The 20,741-nt window shown below is 43.5% G+C and overlaps 1 protein-coding gene and 1 long non-coding RNA gene across 2 annotated transcripts; one reads left to right on the forward strand and one right to left on the reverse strand.

Annotated features, from left to right (window-relative positions):
• Nucleotides 1-1,963: 1,963 nt before the first annotated feature.
• Nucleotides 1,964-11,629, reverse strand: LOC147223515 (uncharacterized). The gene is made up of 3 exons (XR_015107545.1): nucleotides 11,501-11,629; nucleotides 2,882-2,933; nucleotides 1,964-2,426 (listed from the first exon to the last, which is right to left on the reverse strand). It is a non-coding gene; the product is annotated as an uncharacterized LOC147223515 (long non-coding RNA).
• mmp14a (matrix metallopeptidase 14a (membrane-inserted)) lies at nucleotides 2,433-18,675 on the forward strand. The gene is made up of 10 exons (XM_086165335.1): nucleotides 2,433-2,945; nucleotides 12,099-12,247; nucleotides 12,411-12,533; nucleotides 12,813-13,120; nucleotides 13,324-13,485; nucleotides 13,722-13,861; nucleotides 14,286-14,424; nucleotides 14,746-14,896; nucleotides 15,874-15,989; nucleotides 16,163-18,675. The coding sequence occupies exons 1-10, from the start codon at nucleotides 2,859-2,861 to the stop codon at nucleotides 16,480-16,482; spliced, it is 1,695 nt and encodes a 564-aa protein (XP_086021461.1). The 5' UTR covers nucleotides 2,433-2,858; the 3' UTR covers nucleotides 16,483-18,675.
• Nucleotides 18,676-20,741: the final 2,066 nt, after the last annotated feature.

Here is a 20,741-nt window from a genome sequence, read left to right on the forward strand (position 1 = left end):
CCTGACTAAGCATGTAGATATAAATAAAAACAATAACTAATACACTGCCAGTTATACTTGAGTGTTGTCAGGAAAAAGAGTCTCGGGGGTGATGGGTTATGTGGGGATTTGTTTGTGGTGGTTGAGCATGGTGATGGGTTTGGGAAAGAAGCTGTCTCTGAGCCTGTTTGTGTTCCCTGTGACGCTCACGGTGGCTGAGTGCAGTGTGGAGCGCGATGCCGATGGCGTCCTCGGTGGAGCGGCTTGCTTTGTACGCAAACTGGTTGGGGTCGAGAGATTGGGGCGTGGTGGACCTGATACGCCGTGAGACTCGTCTCTCAAAGCATTTCATGACCACCGGTGTGAGTGCGATGGGTCTGTGGTCATTGAGATTGGCTACAGCTGGCTTTTTGGGGACGGCAGACCTGAGCGTTTTACGGCGTGCGCGCCACATCCAGCCCACCAAACTATTTTCTTTGAATATTTTAAGAAGTGTTTTCAATCTACATTGAATTTAGAAACTCCTTGTTTTTTCCCCTTTGTTTAATTTTGTATGGATGATTACATATAAAATAATTTCAGTACATTTGTATGATCATTCATGATTTTAAAGTTGAAATAAAATGCCCCAAAATTTAAATTTTTAAAATGAAATTTTCATTTGGTTCGATTTATATGATACCCAGTTGGCCCGGGCATAAAAATGATATAAGAAATATGGCCTGCTGGCCATAATAATTGCCCACCCCTGTATTAGAGGACCTCAGGCATGGACAGATGATGGCTTGTGACTGGGACCAGTTGAAGATTGCGGTGAAAACACCGGCGAACTCGTCGGCTCCTGGTACTCCATCCCTGCCAGCGGCTTCCCCGGGGTTGACTATCTTCACCACCGATCCCACTGCATGTTCCTGAAGTAGCAGTGTGTTATTTTGGCGGGGTGGTGTACTTGATGATGGGCCTGAGAGCCTTGAAACGGGCAAGGCTCCCAGGCATCAAATGTTAGTGTGAAATTCAAATAACAGATTAACAAGCCCCAAAATATTTTTTATGTTTTTGCGGCACTATTGGTGTTTAAAGTGCTTTAAAGCCTAAGGGTCCAACCCTGGCTCGTGGAAACCCCCAGAGGGATGATCAGGAATTGTAACTTTATGGGGATAAAACTTGGGTGGTTCCAGTTCATGTCATATCGTTGTGTTGTACATCAAGATAACAAATCTACCAAGGAGTGAAATTCTAAAAACCATTCCAGTGCTGCAGTTGGTCCAATAATTACTGTTGTACACATTTTTTCTGATCAAAATTCTCCTCCAATTGATCTGTTTGAGTTTGATTTATTGACTTGAACAGAAGACTTGAATGGAAATGAAAGTCTGGTCTAGGGGAAAATCATGGTGTTGCCTGATACTCCTTTTTCACTTGAAGATTTAATAAAAACACCTGATGATACAGGTGCTTATTTCTTTGTGTTTTCATTAATTTTGATACCCCAAACACCTAACTGTATTGCATAACCATGTAATAACGATAGTTGGCGATAAGATAAGATAAGATAAGATAAGATAAGATAAGATAAGATAAGATAAGATAAGATAGACTTAATGGATCAAACAACGGGGAATTTCATTGTCACAGCGGCATTACAGGGTAGAAAAGAAGATAGTGGAAAATGTATGTTAAATAAAATATCAAAATAAACAAATACCATGCACAGTGTATACAATGATGATAAGCTAAGCTAAGCTAAGCTAAGCTAAAATAAGATAAGATAAGATAAGATAAGACAAGATAAGATAAGATAAGATAAGATAAGATAAGATAAGATAAGATAAGATAAGATAAGATAGACTTAATGGATCAAACAACAGGGAAATTTCATTGTCACAGCAGCATTACAGGGTAGAAAAGAAGATATTGGAAAATGTATGTGAAAAAAATATAAAAAAAAACAAATACCATGCACAGTGTATACAATGATGATGAGATAAGATAAGATAAGATAAGATAAGATAAGATAAGATAGACTTAATGGATCAAACAGCAGGGAAATTTGATTGTCACAGTAGCATTACAGGGTAGAAAAGAAAATTATGTAAAATAAAATAGATAAAATATCAAAAATAAACAAATACCATATACAGCGTATATAATAGAATACAAAAATATAAAAAGAAATGCATAACATGTTCAAACGGATTACTGGAGAAAGTCCACTTGAATGGGGTGTTGGATCATTTTTTTCTATTAAACTGCAGCTGAATGTGAATCGTGATGTTCATTCCTGTAAAATAATATAAGCAAGACATAAACAAGTATTTGAGGCAGAACATCTGGGTTGTTACAGAGTGATAACCCTCAGCGCCTGTCGTCACACAGGAGGGGGAAAAAAGCCCATGTGTAGGAGGATCCAAAGGAAACTCCATCTCCCTCCGAGCACGTCCCTGCGCCTGACAGACAAACCAAGGGGGGAAAAGATTTAATCAAAAAGCATGAAGCCGTAGACAACAACGGACCTATTGGATGATTTCTGCCTGTTTCTCCTACTTTTTAAAAAACAGTAAAACAAAACCGACTTTGACTTTTTAGACGGGATATATTTATTTGTTTTTCGGTTCTCGAAGTGTCCCTGCGGATTCGTTTTCCCCCCCTAAAAAAGGGGGGTGGGAGAGTTTCCTGCCACGTTTTGAAAACCCAGATCGATCGATCTTGTCCTGATAGGTCGATTGATTTTTATTTTTATTTTTAATTTTTTATTTCGTCTTGCATCTCCATCATCTTTGACGGGATTTTTAAGGTCTTTTTTGTGTGTGTGTGCGTGCGTGTGTGTGTGTGTGTAAAAGTAACTTTGCAGAGGGTTTAGCGGGGAGGTAGTTGTCAGAATGCTGGCCCTGCAACTCCTCACCCTGGCCTGTGCGCTCTGCTGCTCCGCGATCTCCTCCGTCTCTGCAAACGTCCTGAAAGCAGAGGTAAGTCCTGTGGAAACTCACGATGGACGACAACATCTCACTTTTTATACTTTTAAACCTTTAAACTCCAGGCCAACTTTTGCCACTGTTTTGCATTCACCGCTTCTTTTTTGTTTTTTTTGTTCCTTGCGCGGCCACTAGGATGCACATTTCATCAAAATACACGGGTTTAACCCTTTTTATAACTGCATCACAAATGCACAAATCACATAAAAAAAAAATTGAACTTGATCATCATCTCTGTCTTAACTTTTGGCACAAAGGATTATAATGTAGAAAAGCCCATGTCTCCATGTTTAGTTACTCGATCTGGTGAGTTACATTTACAGCAACCACTCATTTCATGCTATATTCCAGGTTTAACCCTTTTTATAACTGCATTACAAATGTGAAAGTTGTTATATATCAGTCACTTTGTCACATAAAGAAATAGAACTTGGCATCACCTCTGTCTTAACTTTTGGCACAAAGGATTATAATGTAGAAAAGCCCATGCCTCCATGTTTAGTTACTCGGTCTGGTGAGTTACACTTACAGCAACCACTTATTTCATGCTGTATTTCAGGCAAACTCTGAAAGATGGATGGGTTGTTGTTACTTTTGTGAGAAAAATCAAAATCTCTTAAGGCGAAAGGCATCTTCTTTTCAGGAAAAGCCCATGCCTCCATGTTTAGTTACTCGGTCTGGTGAGTTACACTTACAGCAACCACTTATTTCATGATATATTTCAGGCAAACTCTGAAAGATGGATGGGTTGTTGTTACTTTTGTGAGAAAAATTAAAATCTCTTAAGGCGAAAGGCATCTTCTTTTCAGGGCGCTGGATTACAGTGACGATGTCAGCTTTTGTGCATCACCTTTAACAAGGATGCAAGGTGTTTTACAGGGAAGGATATATTTTTATGTCGATTCTCCCCAGCTAATCTTTGCCGACAGCATTCCCAAAGGGATTTTGCTATTTACTGGTTTGCACCAAAGAATGAGTTGCGTTGTATCCTCACCTCTCTCGCATAGAAAACAACTTTCGACCTTACTTGTACTGAGAATCATTCTCGGTCCCTTGAAACTGCAAGATGGACCTTAGTTTCGTGACGTTTTTCTCCCTCCCTCAAACATTTCCCCCACCCTTTGTTTTTCTTCGGCGCGCACTGTAAAAGATGCGGCCACCGCGAGCAACTTCGTCCACAGCAGAAAAATTCATGAGTCTAAACTCTTGCGGCCTGGAGAGGGAAGTGGGGGAGATCCAGCCGCGCAGGGGCCGTTCACAAACCTCAGCTGAGCTGCTTTGTTTCACGAAAAAGGAGCCGGTGGTGATAGTGGGGGAGGGGGGGTTTAATGGTTTTCATCTGTCTGCGGAGACTGCACAGACAGCGGCAGGCGGAGAGGCTTCAAAACAGGCTTGACACGGGACAGTCTGTCTGGAGGAGCGGGCCGCCGGTCGAGAGAACAGACACCAGAGTGCTGCTTGAGTTTCGCGTAAACAACATGTTTGGTCGTTAGGGCTTTGAAAATGATCGGGTACGCGCTCGTACCCAGCGCCACCGCCCTGTTGACATTCGCTAAGAGGGAAATCCTACGTCTTGGGTTTACCAGGTACGATCGGTGATAAGCGCCGGACAAGATAGCCCGAAAAGAAAAAGGACGGGTTCATCGGCACAGACTGGAAGAGATCATTTCTCACAGTTTTTTTATATCCCTGTGGACAATTCGATCAACTTCGTTCGAGTACTTTCAAAATGAAATGACAAGAAATGATGTCAGAAAAATACCACCCCCCCCCCCAAAAAAAAGAAGTAAAAATACTACCGGGAAATTTGCGTGAAAGGCATTTCTACATCACATAAGTGATGCGTCAACGGTACCCCGCTTTCGCAGGAAATTAATGAACAATGTAAATATGTCCATGTGGCTGTAAAAGGCTTTGTTTCCTCAAAAAGCACGGCATCGGTGGGGGAGAAGGAGAACTTTAGTCACTGACCACTGGCATGTGAGTCAAGCCAGACATGATGGATAACTGGGAGTTAGACGGTGCACAAGAGGCCGCGGTGATGAACGACCGTAAACAAAGTCGGACAACATGAGCGTTCATGGCAGGCGAATTTTTGCAGCTGCGGAATAACTCTGCAAGAAATCCACTGCCGGGGAGATAAAAACCCAGCAGTCTGGTATTTTATCCAGAAATGATGTGCTTTGTTTGTTGGGAATTCGACCGCAGCAAAACAGAATCAGGATGCCGTCAAACACTCATTCCTGATGTAGAAAGAGGATATGTGTTAATTATGGGGTGCGTAGTCGGAGATGACATCACCTCCAAGCTGGAAATGAAACCTGTGATCATAAGACAGACTGTGACGAGTGTGTGTGTGTGTGTGTGTGTGTGTGTGTGTGTGTGTGTGTGGAGGAGGAAGACCAAAGTGAAGCAACAGAGGAAATAAGCAGAGGTGTTGGGGGGGGGGGGGGGGGGGGGGGGGGGGGTCCAGAAAGAAGAACTCATAACCTCCCGAACCACATTTGAAGGAATTATGCCATTGCTCAACATTCAAACATCCCTCTTTGACTTTGTCATCCATCTTCGGCAGAGACGCTTCCGGTAGCGTGGCTGGGATTGACACCGATATGTCCTCATGCATTGTGGGTTCTCTTTTTTTTTTAGGTCAAATTGTGTGATCGGCAGTCACTTGAATCCAGACAAAGATTTTGATCTGGTGAAATCAGATTTCTTGAACTAAATGCCCCTGACAGAAAAGAAATATTTTCCTCTTATTTTATCTTCTTCATATCACATGGCCACGAAAAGACAGTATTTCTATAAGCCGAGCACATTTGCATCACGGCATCTGTTTTCAGTCACGCTTCTTGCCCGGTCTAACCTTTCTCCGCCTGAACAAATGCTAAGTCGGAGGAAGTGGGCAGCAATGAAAACAAGTGGATCTAAAACAGGATCTCGCCATATCTGGCAGAAAAAAAAGCCGGAGATTTCCGTTGCCACCTGGAGACACATGTCTGGCGATCCCAGCAGAGGGTTACAGATCTGGACCCGAACACATCTGGACCCGATTGTCTTTATCTCAAAGAGGGGTTGCTGTTGACGTAGCATCAAAGTGGAGCTCCGGCTCTGTTGCACGCTGTTCCTGACAGGCGGTGGCTCTCACTTAGGAAAAGTCCAAATTATCAGTGGATCAGCCTTAATGAGAAACTGATGGAGTTCAAGGGAGGAGAGGCAGCTATGGAGGCTGTCCGCCTAAGAAAATAGTCCACCTTGATATAAATAAAGAACGCTGCGGAGACCGGCTTCCACTGTGATGTGTAGAAATGTGGGTCTTGGCACGCGTTCGATGCGTTTTTACCGATCTCCCTATCAAGATTTGCATTCTTACCGCTCTTGATCTCAGCGCTCAACCGGTTATGTTTGGCACTAGCCATCCATTTAAGTGTTTCCATTTTTACGTTGCTTCCCCCGCCACGCCGACGTGCCCCGTTTTCACGCTGTGTGAATAAGCGGAGAAGTCCCCCCCCCCCCCGCAGTTCGGGAGGTCAAAAAAGCTCTTTAAAATAAATATTCGGTCACCACGCTCCAAATAAAATTCACCTTAAGAATAAAAACTTCTAAAAAAGGAGGATCTTGACCCTCTTGGTTCGAAGCGACTAACTTTGCCTGGGAAAAGTAAACAGAGGCTCTTCCGGTCTGCCTGCAGTAAATCTGTTCATCGGACTTGGCGGGGATGGTGGCGGTCATTAAAAATAGGGAAAAAAAAAAAAAAGCCGATGGGTCCGATGTAGTTCTGGCTGTCTCCTAGTCATCGGTATTAAAACCAAATTTGAAAACCAGGTAGTCTTATTTATATTCGATCGGCCATCTGAATTAAAAGAATAAAAACAAAGCATACAGTTGTTTTGTGACACCACCTGTTTGCCCATGCAAGTGCTCGCAGAGTCGGGGCTCTGCCGGCCCGGGCGCTAACTGGGTCAGAGACGCCAAGAAATGAAGGCAATGTGAGATTCAGCCACTCATGTGCAGATTTTTTTTTTTCCACTGGCACACATCAGGAGGAATAACTGAGTCAGTCCCTCGAATTTAAATTCAGAGATCCCTCAAACCCCCCTCCCGCCTCGCCGGCCACTCTTTTCTTTCACCGCTACTGCCGCTAATATCTTTACCTCTCCTTCTCTTCCTCTAATGTAAGTCTGCACTGCAGATAATCTTTGCTTGCCCCGTCTCCGCTCACAACAACTTTTCCCTAAAGTCTCCATCCCTGACTGGCATCTGCACGCACAAATCTTCATTTTAAGATTCATCTGCTATCTCTTCTTGGAATCGATGAGTTTCAATTCATCTCGTCGTCATTGTCGGTCCGGGAGTTTATTTCTGGTTACCGCGGTGGCCTTCAATGCACCGGGGATTTTTTTTTTAACATTTGTTTCTACTCTTCCGAGGAACTTGTGGTTTTTCTTATTTTCATAGCGTGTCTGGGGAAAAAAGAGACAACTTCCGAGTCTTGTGAAAATGTGACTAACTGCGGAGGTTGTGTGTGTGTCGGCCACGTGTCCCGTGAGACGTCGCTTTTCCGTATCCTTTTCTTACCGGCGCTCGTTGCACTGACGGGTAGTAAACAGACGGCTGCGTTTTCCACGCAGAGCTGACAAAGGGCTCTAAATAACCAAACTCTGAATCCTAAGCCACAAGTTGTTGTTTTGGAACCTTTTTTTTTTTTTTTTTTTTTATTAGCATTCACAGCTCAGACTTGATGTTGCAAGTTCCCCAATTTTCCTCATCATTTGCGTTCGGTTCTGTTTCACAAGCGAGTCTACTAGGAGGGGGTGATCTGTAAGGTTAAGTAGGAAAAAAGAAAAACAAAAAAGTTTCCGAGTATAGATAAAGAATGAACCTGTTGGTCCATATTGGAACATCGCTCGACTTCACTTTGACACTTGCATTTGTGTAATATTAAACATTTGCATTGTGGAACAGGGGCGATGTTTCCCTCTTCACGGGTTAATTTGAGCATCCCAGAGAGGGTTTTTCTCTAAATTTAGTTTCCCCTAAATATTTGTTTCTTTTTTATGTTAGATTCTTCGCAGGGAACATCTGTCCCCTCACTTTTTCTATATGAGCGAGGGATCTTCCACATCAATGGCAGGTCAATTCTATAGAAAAAAAATAAGGATAAGATTCTTCAATGTCATTCAGCATACCGAAATTTCGTTGGATAGCAATCCTTTTCACAGTAGCATAAGTAGCTTGTAAAGATGTGGTATAAGTAATAATAAATGAAATGAAAATAATTTTAATAGTGAAATAATTGGCTCATATACTGATTCAGCAGTGAATATTGGCTAATTTGCTGTTTATTTGGGCTTTTTGGCCTGTTAACATTATGGAATAATGCTAAATTCTCTAACTTCACTTCACACTATATCATTTAGATACCCAAGAAATGAAAAGCTGCACAAAAAAAAAAAATGAAATCACTGCCTAAATATTAACATAAAACACACAGAACTTCATGCAAGGTTACCACGGGGTATCACAATCTCAATTAAACTCACGCCTCTTTGACAAAATCACTTCTCCCAGCGCATTTACATCAAACCGGTTCCGTCTGAGTGGTAAAATTCAGACCGAGGATCGGTCGGCAAACACACTGCACAGACCCGGGAGTGTGTTTACCGAACCAGCCCTCTGACCACACATGGCTGTGTGGACAGAAACCCCAACGCCAACAATACCAGCCATATACAAGTCTCAATAAAAAGAAGCTTTGATGGTGGCTGCTGGTAGTTCCAGGGAGGAGGGGCGCGTGCAGGGATAGCTGGCGTTCGAACCGGAGGTGGCGGCGGCGGCGGTGTGCAGCGAAGGAGCAGTCGGGGATTGGAGGAGAGAAGCGGAGGTCTTGACGGTGTGGGGGAGCCTTTTCACCGAGTGTTTTTATAGAAGCAGACGCGTCACCGCCGGAGCCACAGGACACACTAGCGGCAGTCAAGAGTACATTCGGTCGCTGTTTCGAGACAGCCTCGAGTCGGGGGATAAATTAAATTAACTAGATGTTAAAATAATCCGGTGAAATCTTAAAGATACTGTGAGCGAACACGAGGGGGATCTGCGGGGGACGCAGAGGAGGGATAAACTGTCTCGCTGCAGGTCATCATAAGTGAACCTTGTTCTCCGGCCCTCGCTGCCCCACCGCATGAATAACAGTAGCTGTGTGTACCAGGGCAGGACACGGCCAGATAGTCCTGCCCAGTCACTCCGTTTCCATCCCTCCCCTGCTTTCCCTTCACTTGTTGGAGGCAAGTCTGAAGAGAAAAACAGCTTTTATGGTGGAATAGGAACGATATCTGAGGTTTAGATGACGCTAAAGGAGGAATTTGGGGTAATTCCACCGACTTGATTTGTGGTGAGCGCGCTTTACCTTGTGGCGCACGAATTCACAAGTGGAAACACACGAATCCAGGACGTTATTTGGCCTCGCCGCTTTAAGGGACCTCTAATAATGAATTTGCCTTTTGGTCGTGATCTTTACAGTAATGTGGGAAGGGTGACAACCTTCGCCAGACATGCCGTCTCCCACTGCTTAGCTTGGAATCAGTGGCCCGTTTCTTTTAAAATACTCCAAAAATATACACGCGAGCTGTCAGGAAGTCCAAAGTAACCAAGTCCACCTCCAATCTGGTGTCATAGTGGACTCGACATAATTCCAGACCTCTGAATCTAACTCTGAGTCAAGTCTCGGTTTATCAAAGAACTGTTTGAATTTCGGTCTCCATATCCAACACCCGGGTCCGAGTTGAGCGTTCTTTCTCCGTATTTGAGTTTCCTTCAGTGCGGAATTCTGAGATGGCCTCCGACACAACACGTAAAAAAAGTCTGCAGTAAAGAAAAGCTGTCCCTGCGGGGGGGGGGGAGTTTATTGACTTTTTGCCAAAAGAAATGTGCTCGGAAAGCACTCGCGCCAGAGCACACGTGCTATGTTTAGGCCAGTTTGAATTTTTCTGACAGTTGGAACTTAAAAGTTGCAGAGTGATAGTCGAGTCCGTGCATCCCATATCTGAATTTAGTTTCCAGTGAACGCTCAGGTCCGAGCCCCGAACCCTGCCACAAGTCAAAAACCCCATGCCGCTAACTTGACGTATCTAATTTCGCCTCTCATCTAAAAACGTAACGCGACTCGTAACCGGAATGCCGCTTTAAAAAGAAAAACGTCTAAAAATGTGCAAGACGTGAGAATTGCTACAAAAGGACCGACAAAAGGTGTAACATAAACGACTAAAAAAACAGGGTTACAAAGAAATATCTGTAGGCTGCAAAGAAGGGATGCAACATTGCACCATTTCAAACAGATAAGACGTTTTTTTCAATAACAAAAGTAGCACTGCTATCGAAATGTGAAAACTTTGAAAAGAATGTCAGACCACCAGCAGCAGACAGTGGAAAGAATAGGCCGACCTTTCATGTGTGAAGATAAATAGTGGTGGTTTTGGTTGACATGAGGACAGAGTGGAGGGCAAAGAGGAGGAGGAGGAGGAGGAGGAGGGCACACATAATCCGCAAGGCAGAAAAAGCTATAAGGAACCCAAATGTAGCTGAAAATTGTGTTGTTTTTTTTTATTTCCCCACCATCATGACTGCGAGTTGTCTTTGGCCGTGCTCTTCTAGACATAGTTCTGGGTCAGGGTGACTAAAAATGACATCAGTGTTTTCAGATTCTGTGTTTCATTTGGCTCCCGGCACCGCTGCGGTCCCTCTTTATGACCCCACAACAAAGTTTCCTATAAGGAGTTGGGTAGAAACCCAGGAGACACGAGAGGATTCGATGTTAGGTCTTACGGGTCTGTAAAAAAAAAAAAAAAAAGGGGGTGGTCTTGCCTTCGGGTCCGAAGAGGAAGTTGCGCAAAAATCACGGAAAAAAAAAACTACAAGACTGATAACTATCTAATCAAAACATACTTGAATTCAATTTTGATTTCGAAAATAAATTACTGCATTTGGCGCTGATACTAATATATGGGAATGAAAATGACGTGATAAATAACGTATATAAATCAGCTTGTACTTCAGCCACGTTAAATTTGTCAGGCTGGCGCCGATCTGTCGAATATTCCGTGACAAACAGCCGCACCTGACGGCTTTTTATTTTGAAAGTTTATGAAGGAAATAAATTTAAAGTTGGAAAAACACCGGGGAGACATTCCATTCCATTCTATTTCCAAATGAGAATCTGACATTGAACACAAAAAATCCACGTTGCCGGTTCCTTGGTGACGTTGACAAATCGAATCTGAGATACCAGATTTAAGGGAACAGCAACACTTAACACAAACTGCTCAGATTAGACAAGACCTATTGATCCATGGATTTAATATCAGTTATCTGCCAATATATCAACCAATATGACTGTTACTATGAAAGGCCCACATTTGCCAACAGGGCTATTTCAGTTATATTTCAGTCTGACTCTACTGTAGGCACTATCCTGTTATTGTGACAACTCTCAACCCCCACACATTTTCTCTCTCACACACACACACACACATAGTCCAGATACCATAGATACATACCACTCAATCTGTGTGGTACATCTGAAGCAGGTCCAAACAAGCGCTTGAAGTTTACTGGAAGTAGACAAATAGTTACAGGTTCACACGAGAGGCCAAACCCTTCCGTTCTGTTGACTAAGTTGTTTTTTGTGTTTTTTCTGGCATGTTTGATGATGGGGGCGCGCGCATACGTACACACATACACACTGACACACAGCCACTGGGTACATGGAGTTAAAGAAACAGTGTCCAACAGACTCAAAGAAACATATCTTGAGGGGACAAGACATTTTCTTTTCAGCAGATGAACCGTTATCTCGCTTTTGTTTAATGCAAAAATACAAACCGAAAACATCTCGGATTAAAACCATCAGAAATAAATATCGGAGTTCTGCAGTAAAAACAGAAATGGTGATGTCAAAAGTATCCAGTCTCGAAGTAATTTCTGTTTCGTTTTCTCCAGTAATAGGTGCATTCAGATCGGAAAACAAAAGTAAAAGTAAAATATTTTTTCAGTACAATCACAGAATCACGTTAGATCTATCTATCGTCATCATGTTTCCCTTACTGTTTGGGATAGAAAAGTTAACAATGGGATTTTTAATATTTGATCCTTCAGGCCTGGTTGCAGCAGTATGGCTACCTGCCCCCGGGTGATGTCAGAGCCCAGGCTATCCGCTCACCGAAATCCATTGCAGCAGCCATTTCAGCCATGCAGAGGTTTTATGGTTTGACCGTCACCGGCTCTGTAGACGCCAACACGTTAGCGTGAGTCCTGGTTTAAGAACACACTTGGTTTGCAAAAATCATTGAACAATAAGCAAATTAAATAATCCGTCAGCACGACAACTTGGATTTTTGGGCATGCGCGAGATTCCTGTCCTTGAAAGCAAATGTAAGATTGTTGGAATTTGATGTTTGCTGTTGCCAGGGCAATGAGCCGAGCGCGATGTGGCGTCCCAGACAAGTTCGGCCCGCAGCTTAAAAGCAATCTCAGAAGGAAGCGATACGCTGTGCAGGGTTTGAAGTGGGACAAGTCTGAAGTGACCTTCAGGTCAGAACACACACACACACACACACACACACATGCACACAGAACACAGATCACGCACTGATATGTGGATCTTATCATCAAATTGGTGATGTGTGTAAAAATCACTACTAGCATAGCAAATAAGAAAAAAAAAACAGTAGATAGCCACGATTTGGACGCGAAAAAAAATTAAAAAATGATAATCAGTTTTTACACTTGTTTTATTTTCAATTTGAGTGTCAAGACTTTTTTTACTTCTCTGCTGGGGTCTAATCCTAATCTCTCCATCCCCCCCCGCAGCATACAGAATTACACTCCAAAAGTTGGCGAGCGTGGCACGTACGACGCCATCCGAAGAGCTTTCAAAGTGTGGGAGAGCGCCATCCCGCTCACCTTCCGAGAGATCCCCTACAGCCAAATCACAGGGAAGGTCGACAAGTACGCCGACATCATGCTCTCCTTCGCGGAAGGTTTCCACGGTGACAGCACGCCTTTCGACGGCGAGGGCGGCTTCCTGGCTCATGCTTACTTCCCCGGACACGGCATCGGGGGAGACACGCACTTTGACCTCGCCGAGCCCTGGACCACTGGGAACGTCGACCAGGGTGGTAAGATGGTTTGATTTGATTGATGGTTTTGATTATTGATTCAAGATTATTCATAATAATTATAATAACAACTTTAATACAGCACACCGCACAGACATATACATATACACAACTAATGGATAAAAAAAATCCTTGAAAAAATTCATCCTGGTACCTTTTTTTCTGCAGATTTTTTTTTTGACACGACTATTTTGTTGTTGAAGGTAATGATGTTTTCCTGGTGGCCGTCCATGAGCTGGGTCACGCTTTGGGCCTGGAACACTCCAATAACCCCTCCGCCATCATGGCCCCCTTCTATCAGTGGTTCGACACCGAGAACTTCCAGCTACCCGACGACGACCGCCGGGGCATCCAGGCCATCTACGGTGGGCTGCTTTGCGGATAACGTGGAGAGATTTAACAAACAAGTACCTCCAGTTAATATTTAACCAGGCAGTTGCAGTCCAGGGACACTGATGGTGGAACAATTGAACATCTCCTGATATCCATAGACAGTCATCTCATATTAAACCAAGATTTAGTATTCAGCAAAAGCTGCTGAAATGGACTTTATATTTAATTGTAGATAATAAGTCTTCATTTTCGCTCTCAAATCCCGCAGGTACAAAGTCCGGGGCTCCTCCACCTCCTCCTCGGCCCACAAAGCCCTTCAACCCCGACAGGCCCGAGGACGGCCCCGACATCTGCGAGGGACACTTTGACACCATTGCCTTTCTCAGGGGGGAAAAGTTCGTTTTCAAGGTGAGTCACATTAAAAAAAAAAACAAAAAAAAAAACCACCTAAAACTCTTGTAAACTAAAAGGCTTCCTGCTTAGAAAATGAAAAAAAAAAAAAAAAAAAAAACTCCGGAAAGCAAAAATTTCCGAGAACGTCAAATGACTCACTTGTCAATGTAGCACATAAAATGAATTCAGTAGTTATTACATGGTTTCAAAGGAGGCTGAATTAAGACCCAATAAAAAAATGGATGTCTACAAATGGATTTTGTTTCAAAGACCTGCAGCTTTTAGTCACATGTGCGCCTTTAAATCATTTTTGGTGTTTTTGCTTGTGGCGTGGCGCGTCATATCGATCGGCTCCTTCAGCAATATCAGCAAATGAGTGAAAATCATTGAATTCATTCTTGTCCAGTTTATAACTTACCTCTGGGTGCATTTTTTGCAGGACAAGTGGTTTTGGCGTATTCGCAACAACAAGGTTTTGAAAGGCTATCCCATGCCCATCAGTCACTTCTGGAGGGGCCTGCCCTCGAATATCGATACCGCCTATGAGAGGGATGATGGGAAATTCGTCTTCTTTAAGGGTATGTTTCCGCAGCGATTGAAGTGAAACCGGATCTTGTTCGGACTGTGTTATTACAGTGGCCAAAAATGTCATGTATAAACCAGGAAACCCGTAGAGGAACGCTAATGCTCAACATCTGAAACCATATGTAAGAGTCAAAGCAGTGGTTAGAACGTCCGCCTCGCAGCGAGACGGTCACCGGTTCGATTTCGACGGCGGGCTTTTCTGTGTGGAGCTTGCATGTTCTCCCTGTGTCCGCGTGGGTTTCCTCCGGGTTCTCCGCTTTCCTCGTCGTCAGATGTTCAAGAGGATGAAAAGATGATCCGTCTTCCATCCGCAGGTGAACGTTACTGGGTGTTCAGCGAGTCCACCATGGAGAAAGACTCCCCTAAGAGCCTGAGAGACCTCGGCCCCGGTCTGCCCAAGGACAAACTCGACGCCGCTCTCTTCTACACACCAACAGGACAGACCTTCTTCTTCAGAGGCAATAAGTGAGTGTAACCTAGCGTTAGCAAATTTGAAAGCAAGTCTGAAATGATTGAAAGCCCACTTTCACAGGCTTAGCATTATTAGCATGTCATTATTATCTCCCATATAGAAACTGCATTGCAAATAGTTCAGCTTAAACACTCAATTAAACTCAACTCTCACTAGTCACGTTTTAATTGTGCTCGATTCCAAAAATAATGGTTCGTCGCTAACGTCTGCTGTACCGGCTCCGGCTGTGAATTTTCTCATTCATGTTAATTCTCGGCTTCCGCGGCTGTTCACCCTCAGTCTTGCACAAACAATTTGTCAGCAGATAAAAAACCCTGCCGAATTCTAAGCTGGGGAATGTGTTGCTACTAACTTGCGATGGATTCAATTGAGGAATTGGATATGACAGTTTAAATCCTTGTCAGCGAGCCTCCAACCGCAGTCCGTTGGAAAATTGGAAACGGGGATGGAGGAGTTGGACCATATATAAGTGGACAATATGATCAGGGATGTAGTGGAAACTGTTAAAAAAAGAATTTTTATTTTCTTTTTGGCTGAAAGGGTACGTCTACATCCTGGGAGCAGAAACCAGACCCCCGTAAAATTCCCAGTGACTGAATGCTTTAGGGGAAAACCTGGTCAAAATCTATAAATCTCATAAAAGAAGGACTATTCCTGTCTCTTAACTGCGATCATCACCATAAAAAAAACACCAGAAGTGATTTTGGTAGCATTTTAAGATTAGTTTCCTTAAGTAATGTCTGAAATGTTTTTTTTTTTGTTGCATTTTTTGCCAAAAACCTGCTCATACTCACATATTTAACCATCCAATGTGCTTCTCATGCACCTCATTCTTTCGATTCAAGGATGGATGGAAGACTTTAACACCATGTCGAGTCAAAATAAATTGTCTTGCACGATCGAAACCAGTCAAAGTCGCCGTCCTCACGTCTGTTTCCTGTAAGACTGACATCCGCTATTCCCCTTTCAGCTATTACCGCTTCAACGAAAACAGTCGCACCATGTATCCCGATTACCCCAAGCCGATCAGCACGTGGAACGGCGTCCCCGACAACATCAGAGCGGCCATTATGAGCGAAGACGGATGTAAGTACCAGCTTTTTCTTTAAAAAAAAACAGAAAAGTTACGTCTGGAACTCATCCCCATCCCGGCGATGTACGCTCAGACCAAAAAAAAAACAAGATCTGAAGATCACCTCATTTACAAAAGTACTTTCCCCGCCAATCGAGGTGGTAATAATCCCTCCTTTCTCCTTCAGCTTACACGTACTTCTACAAAGCTAACATGTACTGGAAGTTCAACAACCAGTACATGAAGGTGGAGTCCGGGTACCCCAAATCTGTGCTCAGAGACTGGATGGGCTGCGAGAGCGAGGAGCCCAAGAAGGGTCGCAAAGAGAAGGTGATCATCATCGAGATGGACGAGCCGCAGACGGGGGCCGGACCGGTCGCCGTGGTGATTCCCCTCCTCCTACTGGTGCTGGTGCTGGTTACCCTCGGAGTGCTTTTGTTCTTCAGGAAGTACGGCATGCCCAGACGCCTCCTCTACTGCAAGAGATCCCTGCTGGACAAGGTGTAGACAGAGCGACGGGTGATTGACAGACTGCCGCAGAGAGACAGGGCCAGGTGAAGATGGAAACTGAAAGGGAGAAGAAATGAAGGAGGAATGAGCGACCGAGGGAGGATGATGGTTAGGGACAACCCCGAGGTTTGGGTGGTTTGTACGCGCCACGTAGTTTTCTTTAAAAAAAAAAAAAAAGGCCCCTAGAAACTGAAATCAGGAAAATGTGTATTTGTATGTTAACTATTTACACGTTCTGTCTTCGGAGATTAAGAACATACCCTACGATCTCACATAAAGAAGGAAAATACTCCCCCACCCCCCCCAAAACAAAAGACTTCATCAGTGACTTCCCTCTCGCCTCCGCTCTCTCACATCCCAGGTATTAAAAATCCCTCCTTCCTCTCCCGTAACTGGACGACTCCAGCTGAACTGCTGTCTGATTTCTTTAGTTCACCGACACAGACTTTTTCAAATTTGTGTTTTGGGTCAGGTTTTTTTTTTTTTTTTTTAATCTGAAATGCAATTGCTGTCAAGTCTTAACATTTTTCTGTCATGTGTTGTTTTACTCTGAAATTCAGCATTTTGACATTACATTTGTTGTTTTAAGTCCCTAGTTTTGTGTTCAAGCATGCACTATCTTCTGTTTATTGGGTTTTATGCTACCGTTCAGTCAAGATGGGTACAGAAACTCGCTACTTTTACAATCATAGGTCATAGCACATAAAAAAAATCTTGCCAAAATGAATTTAGATACTTATCTTTTAGAAAGCACTTCAATGTATGAAATTTGGCTGTGTTTTGTTGAATTTGGGGGAAAAAATGGGAGAAACATTACTTTCAAAATCAGAAAGGTGTTCAACAAATGTTACATTATGGTTGTAACTTGGAAAAAATAAGAAAAAGAGGTTTATGTTAAACACCACTATTGGTTACCCATTCAAAAGACATTTAAATGTCATGTTTGGAAGAGACTGATTTCCAAACAAACCTAAATCATCAGCCAGTATTCTGAATCAACAGTGTGGCATCGGACGTCCCGACATCACAAACCACGTTCACCAAACCAAACTGGGAATGGACGTATAACATAATAATAACACCGTAGATAAGATACACATTTGAAACTATTCTTATTGGGCCATTTCACACGGCAATAGTGATACATGTGGGGAAAAAAAAATTTAATCAATCAGATGACCAATTTATCTGCTGGGTTTCAAGATGTTCAAATCAGTTCATCCCATTTTTTGGATTTTTTTTAAACATTACATTCACAAAAAAAAAAAAAAAAGGGACAGACGAACCGGAAGAACGCTCCAAAGAAAGGGACTCTAATAAAAAAGGCCATCTGTTGGGTAAAAACCTGTATTCGTCGGATGGAACTGAGCAGGTAGTAAGAGTAGGCGTTGGTGCTGCAGAACACACACACCATTGAAGGTGCAGGATTGAGATTTGGATTCTTTAAGGAAGATCGTGTCCAAAACATGGTTTTTGGGGCTGTTGACGAACACACACCCCCATTCCACCCGCGGAGACGGTCCTTGAGCATCGGCACGCAACCGCGACACCCAACCACGACTTGACTCATTCGGACTAAACTCAGTGCAAGCAGTCAGACAGGAAAATGAAAGAATACACAATCTTCTCGCTCACACACCCCACGTTTTTGTCTGTTTTCTGAAAACAAGCGGAGCTGCTTGTGCAAAATGTGTGAGGAAGTGGTACAGTTTCCAGCAATATAGTGCAATTTTTTTTAATTATTATCATTGTTATGGGAATTTTTGTTGTTATTATTATAAGTATGGTTATTGTTATTATTGTTCTCCGGGTTCTTCTTTTTTTTTTTTTTTTTTCTTAATTATTTGCTTTTGTACATTGTCATTCGGAGTCCTGCTGGACAGAGGCGTAACGTGACAATGATGGAAATGAATCCCAGTTTACAGTGTGAATTAGATCAGACCAGGGGGTGTAAATGTGATTCCAGGGGGTTTCTCTTTTATTCTGAAACACCCAGAAGTTACCCAGACATTGGCAAAGAATAACAAGCAATGTTATTTATGAACACTAAATGGTGCTCAATGTTTTTTTTTTTTTTTTTTTTACACAAATCAAAAAAAATTAAAGTGATTTGCTGAAGTTTATAACAATGATAATGGTAATGATATTTATAATGATGATCATATCAATAAAATGGAATGAGATTTTTGTTGCATGTTTCTTTTTTTTTCCCCCTTTTTTTGTATTTCATGAAGTAAAATTGAACTGTAGTGAACGGTTGCATGGTTCCATATGACAATGACAGCTGGGATCCTCCACCCGCACCCCTAAATGGAGGATAAATGCCATAGATGATAAATGAACGAATCAATCAAAAATCGTTCCGTTCAGGCCTCGACACCTGCGCCCCCCCCCCGCCTCCACCCGAGGATGATAAACAACCGGTAACAACAAATAATTCTCGAGAAAAGCGCTTGAAATGTTCCCAGAACGTCTGTGCCGGATGTGACAGATGTTCCTTTCCAACTGGGGAATTTTCCCTAGAATATCAGTAACTCTCAAGCTTTCACGGGCATGATGACTCCAAACAGCGATTGGGATGAATTTCAACTCGATCAGACGCGAACATTTCTAAAACTGAGTGAACGGGAGTGACTTCTTGTTGAAATCTTCTTGTCTTGGACTTGAATTTCTTCGCTTGAAGATTTTCCACCCTTCATCCGAGAGGCTTCTGCAGACACCCACCATTCCAAAAGCGCGACTTATTTGAAATCTGTTCGACTGGCGTGTTACCACCCGGTACAGGCTTGTGGGGCTTGCATGACGGCAAGTTTCTCCCGCCGTTGCTAGGAAACTACCACTCTTGTAGTTGTTACTTAACAGAGGATATAAAAGCTATTATACTGACACCATTGTTCTATTACCTGCAGAAACAGCCAACAATCCAAACACAAGACCCAATAAAACCGAGAGCTCTGTAATACCCCCTCCTCCGGCCAGGTTTTCGCCAGATGAGCCTTTGGAAGGCCCGGGTCCAGTTACACGGCTGGATGTTGTGGACCCGGAGCCAGCGGCCGTGTCGAGGAACAAGTCGGAAAAAGTAATGTCATATATTTCGGAGGAGCGCGATCCAACTCGGCATCTGGTATCCTCAAAACATCTGAGCTTTTTCTGCGCAGGCTGGCCCGTCTGTATGTGTGCGTGCATGTGTGTGCGCAGGTTTCTGCAAGGAGAGGTCGACGCCCTGGCTCTCCGCTCCAAAAAAATTTACCGTTAAAATACGTGACGGTTTTTAAAAGACGAAGAAGGGGGACCGAAAGCAGAGACGAGATGTGAGAAGAGAGTAGTAAAGCAGAAATGACTTTATATGACTTTATGGTTTTGGGAATATTTTTCCCTTTTCGCATGTCTGTCCTTCTAAAAATCCTTCTGTAAGCAGTCCCCCACCCCTCCCCGCCACTTCTCCCTCCCCGCTGCAAAATTATTCTTTTTATGAGGCTTCGGGCTCAAATCTCTCCTCCTCTCACCACAAGTATCTCCCTTCTGCTTTTTGCTCTTTGTTTTTTTGCGCCGCCACCCCCAACCTTTCCTCCCCTCGGGCTTAACCCTTGCCGCCCAACACACTCTTCGGGGAAGCAGTAAACAACAATAACAACAACAACAAACCAGGGTCGACCTCAAGCTGCAACCGCGATCCCTAAAAAGAAATAGCTGAGATGTTTTTCCGTGTTCCGTTGTGGTTTTTTCCGTCTCTCCGAAACACGACCGGGAGACGTCTTTTGGAGAGCGCCCGCTGTAAATCCGTCCCTTTCCTCTTCTCGTTTTGATTCGCTCCAAGCGTTTGGCTCTTTATCTCGGTTTAGATTGGACGCTTTCCTGTGTGGGGCGGGGGAGGATGAAGAGTCCAAGAGCAAGACACCGAAACCCCGCCGAAGCGATTCTACCCTCGCACATCAGATGTTTCTTGAAGATGCCAACAGAATACTTTCCGTTTTAATTTTGGCAAATGCGCCGCTTTCTTCCCAGCGGTTTGTTAACCGAGCTCGGCCTCAGAGCCGTAGCGGGCCTTGAGCTGAGATTGTGCGGTCGACTGCTGTTTCAGGGTCAAGAACCGACCGGCAAACGAGCCGACGTGCCAGGGAAGTCGGCGGCGTGGCAGAGCGGAACGGCTTCCAGCACCGAATAATACACCTTTTTAAACCCGTATCAGTGATAATCCCTGGCTCTGCCGTGTTTCGCTTGAAGCTACGATGTTTATTTTATTAAACGGCAGGAGG

Source organism: Fistularia commersonii, chromosome 19 (assembly GCF_037954325.1).
Source record: "Fistularia commersonii isolate RoL2024-O1a breed Wild chromosome 19, RoL_Fcom_v1.0, whole genome shotgun sequence".
Classification (NCBI taxonomy): Eukaryota; Metazoa; Chordata; class Actinopteri; order Syngnathiformes; family Fistulariidae; genus Fistularia; species Fistularia commersonii.